The 18195-nt window shown below is 37.2% G+C and overlaps 1 protein-coding gene across 5 annotated transcripts in view; it reads left to right on the top strand.

Moving 5' to 3' along the window:
• Positions 1 to 17962, top strand: part of TAF2 (TAF2 RNA polymerase II, TATA box binding protein (TBP)-associated factor, 150kDa) — a 72815-nt gene extending 54853 nt beyond the window's left edge. For all 5 annotated transcript variants that reach the window (XM_014533043.1, XM_014533040.1, XM_014533041.1 and 2 more), the window contains 5 exons: positions 4240 to 4469; positions 5733 to 5888; positions 6370 to 6475; positions 7117 to 7236; positions 16525 to 17962. In XM_014533043.1, the coding sequence (XP_014388529.1) occupies positions 4240 to 4469; positions 5733 to 5888; positions 6370 to 6475; positions 7117 to 7236; positions 16525 to 16817 (905 nt within the window). In that variant the 3' untranslated portion in view covers positions 16818 to 17962. The remainder of the gene's footprint in view (positions 1 to 4239; positions 4470 to 5732; positions 5889 to 6369; positions 6476 to 7116; positions 7237 to 16524) is intronic.
• The last annotated feature ends 233 nt before the right edge of the window (positions 17963 to 18195 follow it).

The raw sequence follows: 18195 nt of genomic DNA, 5'->3' as shown, positions 1-18195 counted from the left end.
CTGAAGGGTGTCCCAGATCAGGGTGGGGGTCCCGCTGGGGTGCCTGGCCAGCCTGGGCGAGGGGCTGATGGCTGTTTGCAGCTGGTCACACCCCCTTCAGGGTGGGGGTCCCCACTGGGGTACCTGGCCTGTCTGGGTGAGGGGCTGAGGGCTGTTTTCAGGCTCTGTGGGTGACTGAAGCTCCCAACCGCTCCTTTTTTTCTTTTTTTTTTTTTTTTTGGCCAGCTTTAGCTCTGGGGCCTTGCTGCTGAAAACATAGATACAATGTTGCGGTCCGAGCCCGGCTGAATGGAAGCCCTTTTCTGGGGTTTTGTTTAGCTTCTTATTTGCAACATAGTATATAGTTGCTTAGAGTTGCAACTGAGAGGCTGGCAAGTTAGGCGGGGAACGTTGGAGTCTGCAGCAAGCAAGCCTCCCTGCTCGCTTCAGTGCCTGGCTGCCGGCCGCCATCTTGGCTGACAGTTAATTTGCATATACTCACTGGTTAGCCAATGAAAAGGGTAGCGGTCGTACGCCAATTACCATGTTTCTCTTTTATTAGTGTAGATGAGCATTCCTTGCCATGTCAGTGATTGGGGTGAGAGGGTCTTCAAAATGCTGTCACAGACATTGGCAGCTGTTCCAGGGCCTCTGTCTAGTGCAGTGGTCGGCAAACTCATTAGTCAACAGAGCCAAATATCAACAGTACGATGACTGAAATTTATTTTGAGAGCCAAATTTTTTAAACTTAAACTATATAGGTAGGTACATTGTTATTAACTTAATTAGGGTACTCCTAAGGCTTAGGAAGAGCCACACTCAAGGGGCCAAAGAGCCGCATGTGGCTCGTGAGCCGCAGTTTGCCGACCACGGATCTAGTGAAATTGATTGATTTGGAATCCTAGCATTTTAGATCTTGGAGGATCTAACGACCAGCTAAGTTAACTGCTCTCATTTAGGGCCCAGACAATTGACTTGCCCAAGATCACACAGCTAACTGGAATTAAGCAGAAGTGATTTTTCCCACCATGCTGTTCAACTTAAATTCCAATATAATGACAACCATTTTAAGATTTTATTCCATGGTTTTAAATACAGGGCAGTTCTGACTTTTTATCTTTTTTTTTTTTTTTGTAATTTTAACAGAAGCACCACTATTCCATTTTTTAGCTCTCTTGTAGCCTTAAATTTTAATATTTATAAATCAATTATTTGAAGGAAACACACCATAAGGAACTCCCTCAGAAACAAAACAATAATGTTTATTCCTCCATCCAAACTAAAGGTAAACCCAAACCAAAAAGCCCACATAGAAATAAAAAGTAAAAACCATAGCCCAGCCAATGTGGCTCAGTGGTTGAGTTTCGACCTATGAACTAAGAGGTTACTAGTTCGATTCCCAATCAGGGCACATTCCCAGGTTGTGGGCTTGATCCCTAGTAGGAGACGGAGGCAGCCGATCGATGTTTCTCTCTCTCATCGATGCTCCTGCCTATCTCTCTCCCTGCCTCTCTAAAAAAAAAAAAAAGAGTAGAATCATATAAAAAAAAGTAAAAAGCTGTAGTGTAGTGGCTTAGTGAAATTTAGCAGCCTTCACTATGCTGCCTAATTATCCTTAATCTGACTTTAAAACACAAAACTGAACATCCTAGCTTATGAAAACACATGTCCATTTGCTTTTAAAAATTAAAATAATAGTTTTTTAAATTTAAATAATTCAGTTGTTTAACTGGTTTCAATGACATCTGTAACAAAATGGTCAGGATGGCAGCAGAGATAAATAATAAGGTGATATTGTTCTTCAGGGTTTTCTTCCAGTACAAATGTACCCTAAACCATTCTTGTTTTTCTAACTGATACAATGTCTAAGATTTACTCCTTTTCTTGCTACACCCACGAATATATAGACACAGGGCTAGCTGCTCTGTCAGGATCCCTCCCTTCTTTTAGAGCAGCGGTTTTCAACCTGTGGGTCGCAACCCCTTTGGGGGTCAAACAACCTTTTCACAGGGGTCGCCTAAGACCATCGGGAAACACATATAATTACATATTGTTTTTGTGATTAGTCACTATGCTTTAATTATGTTCAATTTGTAACAATGAAATTGGGGGTTACCACAACATGAGGAACTGTATTAAAGGGTTGCGGGCATTAGAAAGGTTGAGAACCACTGTTTTAGAGGTTGAGCCCCTCCATCCTCTGTGTGAAAGGCCCAGGATTCTGATGCTTTGAGGAGAAGAATAATGAAGGCCTACAAAAATGAAGCAATGCCAGGCCAGTAAGGTGTCCAGATATGCATATTCCAGAGAAGGGAATGGATTTCCAGTGTAAATTCTTTCATTTTGTACTGTTCTTCCCATTTCTGTGTTTTGTTTTGTTTGTTTTTTTATAGTTTTTAGGGCATAAAAACCTTATCCTCCTACCTTTCTTTTGCTTCTAACAGTGCTATGTTTCTGCTACCTTTATACACAATGGCAGAATGAAGATGTCTCAGATGGGATTCACGGTAGCTCCTTCACAGCAGTGTGGCATGCAGAGTCCTCAGCACAGTGTAGTGTTGTATGAACTCCATAAAATTATAATTCCTTCTGTATGGATTACCTTTGCATATAACCTACACTAATAAAAGAGAAACATGCAAATTGGTGTCACTCCACTATGCCCACCAGCCAATCAGAGCGACTATGCAAATTAACCCAACAAAGATGTCAGTTAATTTGCATCCACGGGTGCAGAGCGAAGACTGAAGGCTCCGGCCAGAGTGAAGACTGAAGAGGCTTGGCTTCTCGCTGCGGCCGGAGGGGAGAAGCCAAGCCTCCGCTGCGGCCAGACCAAAGGCCTGGGTCCCAGGTGCTGGAGGAAAACCAGTGCTGGCAGCCAGGGGAAGGAAGGCCTATTGCACGAATCTTCATGCAACGGGCTTCTAGTTAATATAATATTTACTTATCTACTAGAGTAAATCTCATCAGAATCACTAGTCGATTATAATTTATTTTCTTATTCTAATATTTGTTCTTGAAAATCACAAAGCTTAATATTTATGCTGTCCAAAATTTGCTGTAACAGCTTCTTTCTTTTTTGTTTCTTCTTTTTAAATATTATGCTACTCTTTTGAAACCACAGTCTAATTTTAATATTTATAAGGTTTATTTTCTTATCTGGAAGAATTTATGTATTGCTTCTTCTCACTTGTTTTAAATTCTCTAGATTATTTTAACACATTGTTTTCGGGTAGTTTTTATCCCGCGCTCTACTACACTGGTAGAAGGTATAAATACGTAAAATGTATAAATACGTTTCCCGCATACAATGTATTAAATTTGGCCTGGAAACCATATAAATTACCTAATCCTAGGTGCAATTTTTATCTTTGTCAGTCAGGTCTATTTGATGGCAGTACCTAACTGGAGTGCTCTACTGGGGGGAAAAAAAGGAAAGTGAGAAAGAACTCTGGTATCTGGCCTGTCATTGATTTGGGCCAATCTGAGATCAAACCCCTTTTTTGGAGATAAAAAAACTAAGCCTCATCAGAGGAATTGAAAGAACTTGCCTCTAGTCTCTCAGCTACTTTAAGCTGAATTTCTACAAATGCAGTCTTCTCCTCCATACATGTTGTACTATCTGTAGCCACCTCTGGGGTTTGCTTAGTATTGTTATTATTATTGCTATTATTTATTTTTTTTTAAACGAACACCTAGTATAGCAACACTAATATAAAGGTGTTTAGCAAAATATTTTCCTCCTCTACAATAAGTCCAATTTTAGAATTACGTTATTTCAAGTAGTTGTAGGGTTTCTTATATTTAAAACCTGAACATAATAAATTTGAGAGTTAGGAGAATATGTTTCAAATGCTAGGGTTCATGAAGGCTCATGGAGCACTGTCTTTCTAACAGATTATTAAAGAAGAAAATCAGACAAGATGAACAGAGAATGAATGTGGAAGAAAATTTAAAGGCAGAAAACAATACTTTTTAAAAATTCATTTTGTAAAGAAGAATGGTGTGACGATAAAAACATTTTTCCAATTATAACATTCACTCGTTCATTCACAAACATTGATTGTTCCTTTAACAATTTATAAGTATCTGTGTTAGGATAAGATGCATCTTTAGGGTAGAGGGTTTGCCAGTGGGGCCTAGGTCAAGTGATGGCTCTTTTTAAGCATGATAATCCTTTCATCCCTCTGCACAAGTTCTGCAACAGATAAAAATGTACAGTTAAATGTGTATATTTTCATTTCTTTATTTACTCTTTAGGTACTTCACATGACTGGAGGCTACGGTGTGGTGCTGTGGACTTGTACTTCACACTTTTTGGACTCAGTAGGCCTTCCTGCTTACCCTTGCCAGAGCTTGGGTTGGTTCTTAATCTAAAAGAGAAAAAAGCTGTCTTGAATCCAACCATAATTCCAGAGGTCATCACAGGCAACCAAGAAACTGCAATTAATCCAAGTGGCCACGCACAGCTAGTTGGATTTCAGAACCCTGTAAGAATTGCATGTGTTACAGATGTAATTTTATTATATTTAGCTCTCTAGAGAAGAGAATTGTTTCTTTTGAACTGGCAAGTTTTAAAGCCTCAGACAGTTTTTTTGTACCTTTTGAGAAACTGCTGGCATTCATATAGTACTGTGTAGTTTACAAAGTGCTACTGACAACTACATAGTGCTGCCAGTCCCTTTACTCCTTTTATGATGACATAATGATTGTTTATACTGAGCATAGAATTTCTTCGTTGAGTAGTAGAAAATTGACATGAATATTTAGCCTGTTATATGTTAACCTTCTTGTCCATATATGGTACTGGAACACTGAACACAAGGGGCCCTGACTTTTTTTTCCCTACTCTGTGTAATACCTAGCATAGTTCTAAACATAATGAGTGCCTGGCAAATGAAAAGCTTCTTGAATTAAATAAGTAGAAAGATAATAAATGATCACGTAAATGAGTAATCTGATTTGGGAGGAGATTATGCATTACATTTTAAAATTTTATATATATTATGCTTGCCTTTTGAAAAGTTTTATTTCTAGCTATGTATTATAAAATTACCAGAATTTTGTAGAAAGACCTTTAGGATACATATCAACCATTTTACTATAATTTAAAGGACATTTTTCAGAAATGATTTTCTTATTGATGACAAAATGTTCCCAATACTTCAAGCTTCATTTTTCACCAATATTTAGACCAGATTACTTGCCTAGCAATTCCCTACTGGTGTTTTGGCACTTTAACATTCAGATTCTGTCTATGCCAGTTATAACTAGTCATTTCAAATTACTTATCACCGAGATTTTCTTAAATACAATTTTACTTATTGTAAATTTAAAATGTATCCTAGAGTTTGGGTTATGAAAAAGTAAGACATAGGGCTAAAAAGTCTCATTAAAGAGCTCTTTCAGATCTGAATAGTTATAAATCTATGGAAATGAATATGTTTATAATTCTTGCACATATATGTTAATTTATCCACATTCACACTTTGAGTCTTTAGGATAAGAGGAGAAAATGACACCAAAAGATATATTCTTTTGGGAAAACTCTGAAAGTTCACTTAAATAACTTCTTTCTTCCCCCCAAAAAACTAGCAGACAAGAAAAGATGAAATTTATTTTAAGCCCATTGCTGCTAACTTACAGGCACTGGGCATGCTCTGATCTGCATGGTTGCAATAGCTATTAGTTTTCAGCTATAATATGAGCTACTTGTCTTCAGAAACTAATTTTGATCTTAAATATTGCCGCAGGAAGTTGATCATCTTGCCAAGGAAGCATCATGTAATATATCAGCTCATCAGTGGGGAGTGAAGAGGAAGTCTGATACAAAACTGGGTTCTCCACTAGAACCTGGTCAAATACTGGAGAAGAATGAGGATAGCAGTAAAGTCAAACTCAAAATCAGAGTAAGAAATACAGGTTAAACCTGTATTAACAGTGTAGGATATTCACCTTCTTGTAAATCTTTATGAATACTTGGTTTTTCCTTAGGAACAGATGGGACAGACTGAATTATAAAAGAACCCAAATGTCCATCTCTAAAACATTCCAACCGATTGTTTAATTTCTGTTGTCACATACTTCTTCTCTGTTTGGAGAGGAACTATGTGTGCACGATCTACCTCAGCTCACTACTCTCCCATAACATAGGAATAGATTTTAGTTGCTGTTAAATTTCCAGTAATTTCCATTCAGCTCCTTTTGGAGGCTGGACCACGTAATCTTTTCTCTCTCTTATACTTTTTGAGAAAAAGAGCCTACTTTTCCTTTTAAGATTATTTGGGGGTATATCCTGTGGCCTCTCTGCTACTTTTCCTAAGAGCTAAGATCCAAACATAAAGTGATATAATGGCCCCTTTTCTCTTTTGTTCCATATGTGTGTTTTAGTTTTCAAGTTCTCAAGATGAAGAGGAGATTGATATGGATACTGTACATGACAGCCAGGCGTTCATTTCTCATCACTTGAACATGCTTGAAAGGCCGTCTACTCCAGGTAAGATTAGTGTATTGCAGTTACTGAGCCGATCGAGAGAGTTCACAATGTACCACTGTTCTAGGGTGTGTTGCTTTATCTTCAAGTGAACAACTGTAAAGCTTGAAAGTAGCCAGTATAAAATGAAATATTACATTGTATCAGATTTAACACATGATTAAAATAATAAATACAAAAAGTCTTCTTTTTCCATTTTATTTTTTTAAATATTTGGCATGCTTATACTTCTAGATTTGTTATTTATTTATTTATTTTTACTTAAAAATATACATATATCTTTAATATATTTTTATTGATTTCAGAGAGGAAGGGAGAGGGAGAGAGAGATAGAAGCACAGTGATGAGAGAGAATCATTGATTGGCTGCCCCCTGCACGCTCTAGATTGGGGATCGAGCCTGCAATCTAGGCATGTGCCCTGACCAGGAATCAAATCTTGACTTCTTGGTTCATGGGTCAATGCTCAGCCACTGAGCCACACCGGCAGGGCAAAAATGTATTATTTTTATTGTTAGAGTCTTCTGTTAAATTGCTTCTGGTTTAAAGGCTAGCTTATAAAAACCTGCCAGGCTTTTTTTTTTCTTTCTTTCTTTGGGGAAACAAAGGAATTAATTCATCTTCTCCTTCTCCTTTGGCATTTTAGGGCTCTCTAAATATCGGCCAGCTAGCTCGCGGGCTTTAATGCCCCAGCATTCACCAGGGGGTGATGGCACACCTCTCACAAAGCCCCAGTGGGGGATGGAACTTGCACGGAAGGGAACAGGTGAAATTATTGGGTTTTTTTTGCTTAAGAACAAATCTATAAATTTCATAAAATGTCTTTTTTTCTTTTTTGCATTAAATATTACATTTGTTTCAGGTATACAACATAAAATTTCTTTATTAACTTCAAAATACATAAAAAATATAGATCTGAGGACTTGCTTTTCTTGCAACACATTGCATTTATAGTATCTAACATAAATGAATGTACTACTATTTTGTAAGACTCAGAAATATCAGAAAAGTAGAAAGGAAGGAGGGAAATAATTTCATGTCATTTAAAGTTAACATTTTGCTCTTTTAGTGCTTTTTCTAAGAATATTATAATATGAAAATTCCAGCTTCAGTACAAATCATCAAATCTGAGCCTCTGTACTTTCATAAAATACACAAATCAACCACTTACTTCTCCTCTCTCCTTGCCCCTGAAAGTTTTACAATTGCTTCAATCATGAAACCCTTAATGCTATGCCTAGAGAACTCACATGTTTTGACTTTTAAATTATTTCATACTAATTGGGCTTAAGTTTATGAAAGGTAATTCAGTTCAGATATGTTTATTAACTATTCTACTATTTTACATTGTCTTCTGCTTACCCTGTTCTTCTGTTTCTTGCAAAGAGAAGATTATAATCCAAATAAGAGTAAACAGTCAAAACTGCTGAAAAAGTTCAGTCTTCAAGTTTTGGAGGAACAGAGAGTGAAAAACTAGATACATAAGCAAAATCACTTTTAATTAATAGTTTTTCCAAAAGTCATTAATCTGGCTTTAAAATGTCAAGGGATGGGTTTGCTTATATAAACCCTGCTTTTATGATATAAACAAAAGAGTTACTGTTTATTGATTTGAGGAGCGTAGGAAACCAACTGTGATTAAGGGGAGACTTCAAACAAAAGCAACACCTGAAAATATTTTGGTATTGTGACCCCAGGCTCTTGGGTGCTTATATCTCTTTGTGTGCTTTATGCATTCATTGTGGTAGGTTCATAAAATATATTTCAGAAGGAAACCAGTTGGAGACTTCAGCACAAGGGAATTTTGACATTTTTTGACCCTTGCTAGTTTTGTATTCTCTTGGTTTTTTAGGGGATTTGTTGTTGTTGTTATTTTGATGTAATTTTGCTTTATTATCATTATACTTATTAAAATTTTACTAGACATGAAAAATTTTCTGCATTTTTAAAAATTATAAAACTTAGTTTCAAATCTCTTGTTATGGTTTGAGAGTGATGCTTCTGCCGCCCTTTTATGCCTTTAAAAAATTAAATTCGTTCGGAATTCTAACGGTCAAATCAATTCCTGTTCCAGAAAATAATCTAAATATATTTGTTTGTTTTTTCTCAGTGATGTGGCACACTAATCTATTTAGAAACAAATCTTTTCTTTTAAAATTGATTTCAGAGAGGAAGAGAAAGGGAAAGAGAAATAGAAACATCAGCGATGAGAGAGGAATATCTATCGGCTACCTCCTGCACACCCCCTACTGGGGATCAAGCCTGCAACCCAGGCTTGTGCCTAGACTGGGAATTGAACCCTGATCTCCTGGTTCATAGGTTGACAACCACTGAGCCACACCGGCTAGGCTGAAGAAGCAAATCTTAATACCTTTTTGTGCCCACCAATGTGCTTTTGTATTATTGTGCCATATTTCTGGAACTCTCTCTTTGCAGTCTTGTAGTTCTCATAGCATCATATGGGAAGACTGGGGAGGAGATACAGGGCAAGTGGTAGGGATAGGGAAGCTTTAAAGTTTTAGCTTTGGTTGGTATCAGTGTAGCACCCTTTTGTGTCATGAGACAAAATGTATACCAGCATATTACATATAGACTGATGGATAAAAATTAATTTTGAATATAGTCTTTAATGTGCCTTTGTAATTTCTTCAAACATTTATGCTGTTCAGTGCCCTATGACCAATGAGTAAGTCTTACCATTTTACAAATGATAGTGTTCCAAAGGTTTATTTCTACATGTATTTATTTGGGGATCTAAATACCGTTTTCCTATAGATACATTATTATATTTGATACATAACTTTCCCAAACTACCCAACAAAAACCCTTTTAACTTATACCTGAAGAACAGAAGTATGGAACCTAAGCACTGTGTGTAACAATGTTTCTGAGAGAAGGGGCACTTTCAGCTCCATCTTTTGGAATGTCAGAAGCACAACTTTAACCTAACCTAGTAAAGCTGGCAGTGAAACAGGAACTTCCCTCTTCTTGCCGCCCCCCCCCCCCTCCGCGGGAGCCAGGGGTCTCCTTTTCTGATCTTGGCCTGGGATTGAGAGTGGGGGTTCAGAAAAGGAGGCATAGAACACAGTGGTAAGGGAAGCTGTGTTCTTAAGTCTCTAGGGATCCTCAGGTTCACAAATGGGTTTGGGGGCCTTACTCAGTTCACTCAACTGAGGCAACTTTTATTTGATCTCCAGAAGTCTTATAAGGTTTTTTGTAGTTGACTGAAAATGAAGAGATTGCACATAAAAATCTGGGTTTCCAGCTTCTCTTGAAGAACTGAGAGGCCCTTTCAGGCAGGGATGTGCTATTACACCGATTCCATTTGTTTGCACCTGGAAGTCTGTGCTCATTTATGCTGTCTCCTCAGGGCCAAGGCTTTTAAGTTTGGGACCCCTGTTTAGGTCCTTCAGAGCCAGCCAGATGGTAATTGAGAACTGCAATGTGTTGCAGATGTTAAGTGGGAGGAGGGAAAGAGAATGGGGGTTTAGGTCAGATAAAGAAGAACTGGAAACTGTTTAGAGCAGTGGTTCTCAACCTTCTGGCCCTTTAAATACAGTTGCTCATGTTGCGAACCAATCATAAAATTATTTTTGTTGCTATTTCATAACTGTAATGTTGCTACTGTTATGAATCGTAATGTAAATATCTGATATGCAGGATGGTCTTAGGCAACCACTGTGAAAGGGTTGCCAAAGGGGTCGCGATGCACAGGTTGAGAACCGCTGGTTTAGAGGAAAGGTCATGGTTTAACCTATTCCCCAATTTTCTTTCCTTGCATATGATAGTGAGAAGAATATTTTAGGGGTGGGGTGATACATATGTGGGAGGTTAAGCCATTTGGGGTAAGGAGAAGCAGCAGGGGTATTTTCAATACCTTCCTTACTTTATACTGTTCCCTCTCTCCTAAGGTCAGGAATGGGATTTGTAAAAGTAGGTTTATGGTTCCCATGGTGACTGGTTATGCATACCAGGCCCTCTCTCCCATCACTGCAGCCTGGTCTGCGGGCAGGCATTGCTGTGATGGAAGCAGAGAGGAGGGACAGGAGCAGGAGCCAAGGGAAACCCTAGTGGTTTCTGTGGGGAAGAAGAAGAGAGTTCCTAGTTAGGTCTGCTGTATTATGTGATTCCTTCTGGCATAACTTAGCAAAGCACTATTCTGATGCATGAAACCCTTTGAAACAAAAAAATCAAAAAGCTGAGAGCCCTGCAGTTCTTGCTTTTGAAACTCTAATATGAAAAACAGATTTTGGTCTTTTTCTTAAATTATAATGACATAATTCTGTATTTTTTTACAGTGATCTAAAGAAACCAAAGAACAGACTTTACAATTCTCCTAATAGAAACTGCAGGTTTTGTGTTAAATATAAACATATATCTAATGTGAATGAATTGAATAGAATTAGCAGGTTATTCACTGTCTGTTACCAGCACTTTTGTGATGGGCTGAAAAGCTTCCACATTAGGTTTTCTGTTTGTTTTGCATTTGTACCTCTTTCTGTTTGTTTTGCATTTGTTAAATTGACTGCAGCAAACTCCTACCCATAATGCATTTTATTTGGTCTCTAAGAAAGAGGTTATGTTGGGTAGAATAACAAAACTGAACATCTGTTTGGTTCTTTCTGTATAACATGAAGTAGAAAACCATAATGTAAATTTTATAGATAGATAGATATAGATATCCCCTTTTTCTGATATATCTGATACATCTGCTATTTTACAATAGAGACATATATTTCAGGTCACTAAAAGCATTCATTAACTTAAAAATGAGTGGTGCTCAGCTTTGGGTGGGCTTCAAGTTCCCAGCCATTTTATAAATGCCTGAAATAATGTGTGAAATGTGTGTGGTATGAGTGGTACTGTATGCATTTTTCTCAGTGGGAATTCTATAGATGATCTTCTTATACTAGTGTGAAAGTAATCTCATATGTGTCCCAAATCTGACTGTTATATATACAATTCCACATAGGAAGGAAATTGCATTTTCTTACCATGTTGGATTAGACCTGGTAAAAATTAGTCAGGAAAGATAGAGATTAAGTAAACAAAAAATATATTGTCTATAATAAATGAAACTTAAGAGCTAAAGGTTAAATAAAAGTGTAAATGTTAATGGTAGTGATAAGAGTAACATTAGTTTTATCAGATGTGCTGTTGTTCCAAATACTAGTCTGATAAATATTAGAATATGTCTTTGTACATTTGTGGGATAAATTTCTGGAAATGAACTATTTCAATCAAAGAGTAATGTTTTCTTGGATAAAGCCAAATTGCCTTAACTTCTCCTTTTTAAAAAACGCTTTGTATGGAAAACTGAAGTAGTCAGATGAATATAGTGAACCCCCAGGAATTCATTACTCAGCTTCAACAGTGATCAGCTCATGGTCAGTCTTATTTAATCCATACCCTTACCCATTTCCACCCTTCTGAGTTATTTTGAAACAAATCCCACATATTTTAAATAATTTAGTATGTATCGCTAAAAGATAAGGATTTTAAAAAGCTGTAGTCACAGTAATAGTCTTATACTTTAAAAAATTGAGTTTTTGTATTAATTAGTCACTGTTTAAATTTTAATTGATTCATAGCTGCCATTATTTTATTTTTAACAATTACTTTGTTTGAAACTGCATTCACATAAGGTCTGCACATTGCAATTGGCTGAATTGCCTTTTACATCTTTTTAAATTTAAGATTTTCAGTCGACCAGAAACCAGGTTTTTAATCTGTATTTTTAAGTCTGTGTCTACTAATTTTGCTCATTGTATATACCTCTGGTGTAATTAACATGTTAGAGTCCTCTGTGTTTCCTGTACATTTATATTTGTATCTAGAAGTTTAACTGGATTCAGGTTTATAGGTGGTGGTGTGTTCTTCAATCTGTAAGCATGCAGTCTCTGTCTGACTTTTTTTATGAGGTTCAAGGCTTAGATTCATTAACTCTGAGGGTTGTAGATGGTGATGTTCTAGTTTATCTTTCCATTGTTACTTAGAAACTGGATTATTCTTATAAAGCTAAATTCCCCCTCATCTCTTATTTCCCAGTAGTGTAGGTCATATAGGAATAAGATAAATGCTTGATTCTCTCTATTTATTTGCTTAATTTTCAAAACAGTGAATTGGCTATCTAGCACCCTTCAGTGTGGGGATCAATCAGTTCCGGTCCATTATCAGTACTCAGATTGCCCCATCTTTGGACGGTGAGAACCTCTTAAGTTGAGTCCATTGAGAAGGCTTCAACTTCCTTGCTGTGGTACTAGGTGTTTCATATTCATCTTGTGAATTATCTACCCAGACCTGCAATCAGCCATTTGTACTTAGGAGCCCTGGTTCCCAACACCTTTATCCTTGGATCTAGCTACTCCATTGTCTTCATAATAAGACTTAATACAAATCAAGAGAAATTTAAGATTTATAATTAATCATTATATTTTTAATGCAAAGTATAAGGCCCTTAGACAAGAAATCTGTACTTTTGAAGTGGTGATAAGTATTCCTTGGAAAAGAGTACACTCACATACACGCAGTTGTCTATTTGGCAGTTGCCTCTGCTGGGAAGTGCATTTTCCAATATAACTATTAGTTTTTCTGCAACCCAAGTAACTTGGCAAGTGTTTAGGATTACATGATGAGACTTCCCTCAGTGCAGAAAAGACCACAGACTCCCAGTATTGCAGACAGCCAATTGGAAAGCTGCAAAGTCTGTTAATAGAGACTGACTAAATAATGAGATAGATGCTAAAGGAATTTGCTCATGAGGTTTTCATGTTTCTTATTATACTCCTCATCACCTGACTGTGTATTCTGTTTGATATGCAACTACTTACTTATACTGCATTTATAGAATTGTGACCATATTCATGTAATTCATTTAAAGTCTAAATTAAAATCATAAAGTGCAGCGATTTCCAACCTTTTTCATCTCATGGCATACATAAACTAATAACTAAAATTCTGTAGCACACCAAAAATTGTATTCTATTTTTTGCTGATCTGAAAAAAACAGGTATAATTTTTATTCATTCACACTGGATGGCTATTGTTGTGTTGGCTGTTGTCATTTTTTTATTTGACAGTATAAGGGAAAACTTGCCCCTGACTAAATAATAGTCAGGTATTGCATGTTTTTAAAATTCTTGTGGCACATCAAGTGTGCTGCAGCATACCGGATGAAAATCACTGATATAGTGGCATATTTCGCTGATACTGTGAATCAGATATCTCTCAAATTTTTTTCTTTTTCTGAAGAATATCTGGATATCAATTATTAGAAAGGATACAGATCCCCAAACTTGCTTCTATATTTAAGTAATCTATTTAGCTTTTGCAATATTATTAGTGTTAGCTTTACTAAAAACTTAGGAATATAAAAAAAATGTCATGTTGTGGTATCAGGAACTTTATCTGACTTGTTCACTTGCTCTAAAAATTGGAACAGTGCCAGACACAAAGGAAGTACCGTAGTCAACACTAATTGGAGGATCTATCACAGTTTCTGCGCTTTATCCCTCTGCCTTCAAATTTAGTGACCTTCAGTTGCATTTAGTCGGACTAAGTTCATCTGACATTTTATTTAAAAAGAAACACAACAATTACATAATTCTGTTATATTCATTTGTTTAGTAAACTTCAGCAGGGGTGAGGAGGTGGCTGCTAGACACTGTGGACACACTGGGATACAAAAATTAAAAAGACAGGCTCTCTGTCTTCAAGAAGTGATGAGTCTAATGAAAGAGACCAAAGATAAAGGATGTGCTACATGTGCGCTATGCAACATGCAGAATGGTTAAGAGCAGGCTCTGGTTTTGTAGCTCAGTTCTGCCAGTACAACCTTGGGCAAATTATTTAATTTCCTCTGTGCCTTAAGCTTCTCATCTGTGTTATGTTGTGGGAATATAAAAGAACTAATTAGGATGGGGGGCATTTGGGGGAAAGGTTCCAAAGCAATAACATTTGAGCTGAATTTTAAATTATCAAAGAACCTAAAATGTTTTCTCTTTCCATTTCCCTTCCTGTATGTTAGCTTAAACGTTACTCGGTGGAGAATTTTGCCTCTGATTTCCTCCAACTTCCACCCCCAACTAATTTAAGCCTCTTGTTCTGCTCCTGCTCTATGTTTGGTCTTTTTACTACTCAGGTGTGGTTATTCCGTTGGTTATTCCGTTTCTTCTTTGCTATTTGTCAGCTCCAAGAAGACTTGGTCTGTCAGGTTCATTCCTGATATTGGTTAAATGAATGTGCAAGTTAGATAAGAAATAAGGGAAAGGCATTCGAAGCCCAGGGAGGAACATTTACAAATACACGGAATTGTGGAAGGCCTACCTTAGAGTATACAGAAAGGAACAGCGGCCGATAAGGCTGGAAAGGGAAGTTCAGGACACATTATAAACTGTAAACAAAATTAGTGCTGAAAGTGATTTTAGAAAATGTCTGTGGTGATGCCTGTTTTTTAAAAAAAAAACAATGGATTGGGACTGAAATCAGAATTAGTGCTGAGAACTTATCTTTTAAAAAAGAAAAGAAATGACTGCATTTCAGTCTGTTTTAGTGAAAAGCCTAGTTTTTTAGTTTGGATAAAAAATATTTTTCCAGAAACTGTTTCACTGGAGTTCAAGGACTTTGCCTTTTATTCTGTCGCTAGAACTGAGCTTTTCAGCAGATAATTATGATCAGCTTTGTTTTTAGGAAGATCTCTATGTAGCAGGTTCTCCCAACCTGATCACCATTGGCATTTGGGCCGTGAGATTTCTTTGTTGTAGGGGCTGTCCTGTGCATTGTATGCTGTTTGACAGGATCCTTAGCCTCTACCCACAGGATGCCAGTCACACTTCCTCCCCCAAACCCATCCCAGTGGTGACAACCAAAATGTGTCCAGCCATTGCCAAATAACCCCTTGGGGCAACAGTGCCCCAGGTTGAGAACCATGGCTGTGCAGCTTTGTCAAGTATGGATCTGAGTATAAGACACTGTAGGCCAAGAAACTAGGTAATAGGAGGCTACACTAGTACTGTGTAATCCAGGTGAGGTGAGGTGGTCGGAATTAATACACTTGCAGACAAGGTTAGGGGGCAGATTTAAGAGACACTGTGAGAATCAACAAGACTTGGCAACCAACTAGATCTCAAAGGGAGGGGATCTGAGATGATTCTTAGGCTTTTTTCTTAGTTGGCTGCATGTAAGCAGTAATATTAACCTAGAATAACACAGAAAGAATTTTTCCTTAGGGCTTGGCCCAAGGAGTATCTGGCCTGGAGGAAGCAATTTTTGGACACTGGAGTCTGAAAACTACTGTTGATTCCTAGACTGATAGAATGTAGAAATGGAAAGAAGTTTTAAAGACATTTGATCCATTTTTTAGGTGAGATAGAGAAGGATAAACACATGCTGAAGGTTAACAGCAGAGCCTGCTCTGGAGCACAGGTCTCCTGATTCTCAGGTTGTGTTTTGTTTTTAATTACAAGACTCTTATCTTCAAGTAGACACATCCTCTTTATACACTCCCTACCTTTTCTGGGTTTCTTAAGCTAAGGATGCTGAATATACTTAAAGAGTTCACTTTGCTTATTCATTCCTAGAAATTAACTTACTGAACTGTAGAAATTTGGGGTCTTGGGGGATGTTGCTGTCAGTAACTTAGTATAATGTGGTAGGTGTATATAAGTGGTTCTCCCGATGTCATAGACACAGCGCTACCATCCCCCACCCCCAATAGCTTAGGGCACAGCTGTAGTTGAAGGAGCTATGTTTTCATTGACCAGTGTGGGTCTTAACCTATAACAGTGTAATCATTATTGTCTCTTCATAGTACTTTAAAATAGTAAATATTAATTTTTAGAAGATTGTTTGATAACACATTGGTATATGTCATAATTTGTATAGACTACAGGAGTTGAAATATTCAACTTCCTGGCCACAATGCTGAAAACTTGTTTGTGTGTACTTATTTGGATACTTCTGTTCCTAATTATTCCCATGAAAGTAATAAACACTTAGGAATCCCTCTCTTCTATACTCCCTCTTACTTTCGTTTCACTTTCCTTGTTATCAACAGGAATTCATTTGGGTGTTTTTAATCTTGAAGGTAAAGAGCAGTCACCTTTGGAGATGAGTATGCATCCAGTTGCAACAGCCCCACTCTCGGTGTTTTCTAAGGAATCGACGTCCTCCAAACACAGTGACCACCATCACCACCACCACCATGAGCACAAGAAGAAGAAGAAGAAGCACAAACATAAGCATAAGCACAAGCACAAGCATGAGAGCAAAGAGAAGGACAAGGAGCCTTTCACCTTCTCCAGCCCCGCCAGCGGCAGGTCTATTCGCTCTCCTTCTCTCTCCGACTGAGACCTTTGCCTCTGTCCGCAAGAGGTATAACTGAAGCTCTGGCCTCTGTAAAGAACGATAAAAGGAAAAAAATTGCCTCTCAGAGAAATTCAGAATTCATTTAAATTCTAAATATTTGATTTCTATTATTTACACAGTTGGGATGTGATAAGGAAAATGTGTTTATGTTCTGAATAAACCATTTCATCCCATTACCTCCTTAAAGCGTGCACACACACACGCACCCCACACACAGAGCAAACGCTTTTTCATACAGTCCCTCGTATCCACTGGCAGTCCCCATTCACACCACGGACTCCATGCGTGCTGCCACAAAGCATGTTTGAAAGCCTTTGATGGATGTTATCGAGCAAAGTTTTAAACAGAAGCTACTGCCAAGCCTGTGGTGGAACCACTGTTTCCAGTGACAGATTATATAACACCGTTTGGAACTACTGAAGAAAACAGAAGCTTTTCTATAGGAGTCTCTCTATTGCATGTTTTTTTGTGTGTGTGTTAACCATAGAGCCTAAGCATCAGAATTTATAAACAAGACTACATGGTATTTTCTTTTGCCCAAAAGTCCTGAAATTTTTGGAAGCAGCTTTACAAAAAAAGAAAGAAAAAAATTTAAAAACTCTTTTGATAATACATTTGGCAGTTATGATGTTGGAATTTAACAGAACCATCAGATCCAGTTCTTAAATCAAGATGTTTAAATTACGTTATTTTTTCATTAAGTATAAGTGAAAATGTCCATACTTAGAATATATTTGCTAAATGTGAACAATTTACACACCCAACACATTCTAAAGTTATTTCTCTGTGACACAAGCTATGATACGTTAAAATGGTATCAATAGACTGTTTACTAACTTCAACATAGACAATTTGGCCTTCATGTGAGTATACACAGGCATTTAAAAGACATGAATATTTTGGTTTCATACTTCAATAGTTTGTATGTTTTTGTTTTTATTTCTGAATTTACCATGTACTTTATTGTTTAAAAATTTTTAATATGGGTTGTATTTTTATCCTTTCCCTTAAGAAGTTTGGAAGATACTTCTTCCCAGAATAGATATTTCAAAGGGATCCAATAGTTAGACGTTTCAATATACTTTTATTTGTATTTAACTTGTTTAATAAATGACTTTTTAAATGGATCATTCTGCCTTTGTATCTTTTTATATCTTTTGTTTCCTTTCTGTCTGTGTACATAGAATACCTACCCACCAAGTTTGTGTAGAGCTTCGTGGATAGGTGGGATTTGCACTGGCCCTTTTAGGAAGAATGATTTTGGTAGTCAGAGATGGGGTACAGTTCTCTGAACAGAAGAAACAGTATTTTCAAAAGTATGGAAGAAAGCAAGGGCATGCTCAGGAATTGAAAACCAGCA

This window comes from Myotis brandtii, unplaced genomic scaffold, assembly GCF_000412655.1.
Source record: "Myotis brandtii unplaced genomic scaffold, ASM41265v1 scaffold931, whole genome shotgun sequence".
Classification (NCBI taxonomy): domain Eukaryota; kingdom Metazoa; phylum Chordata; class Mammalia; order Chiroptera; family Vespertilionidae; genus Myotis; species Myotis brandtii.
This window is presented reverse-complemented; position numbering and strand designations above follow the sequence as displayed.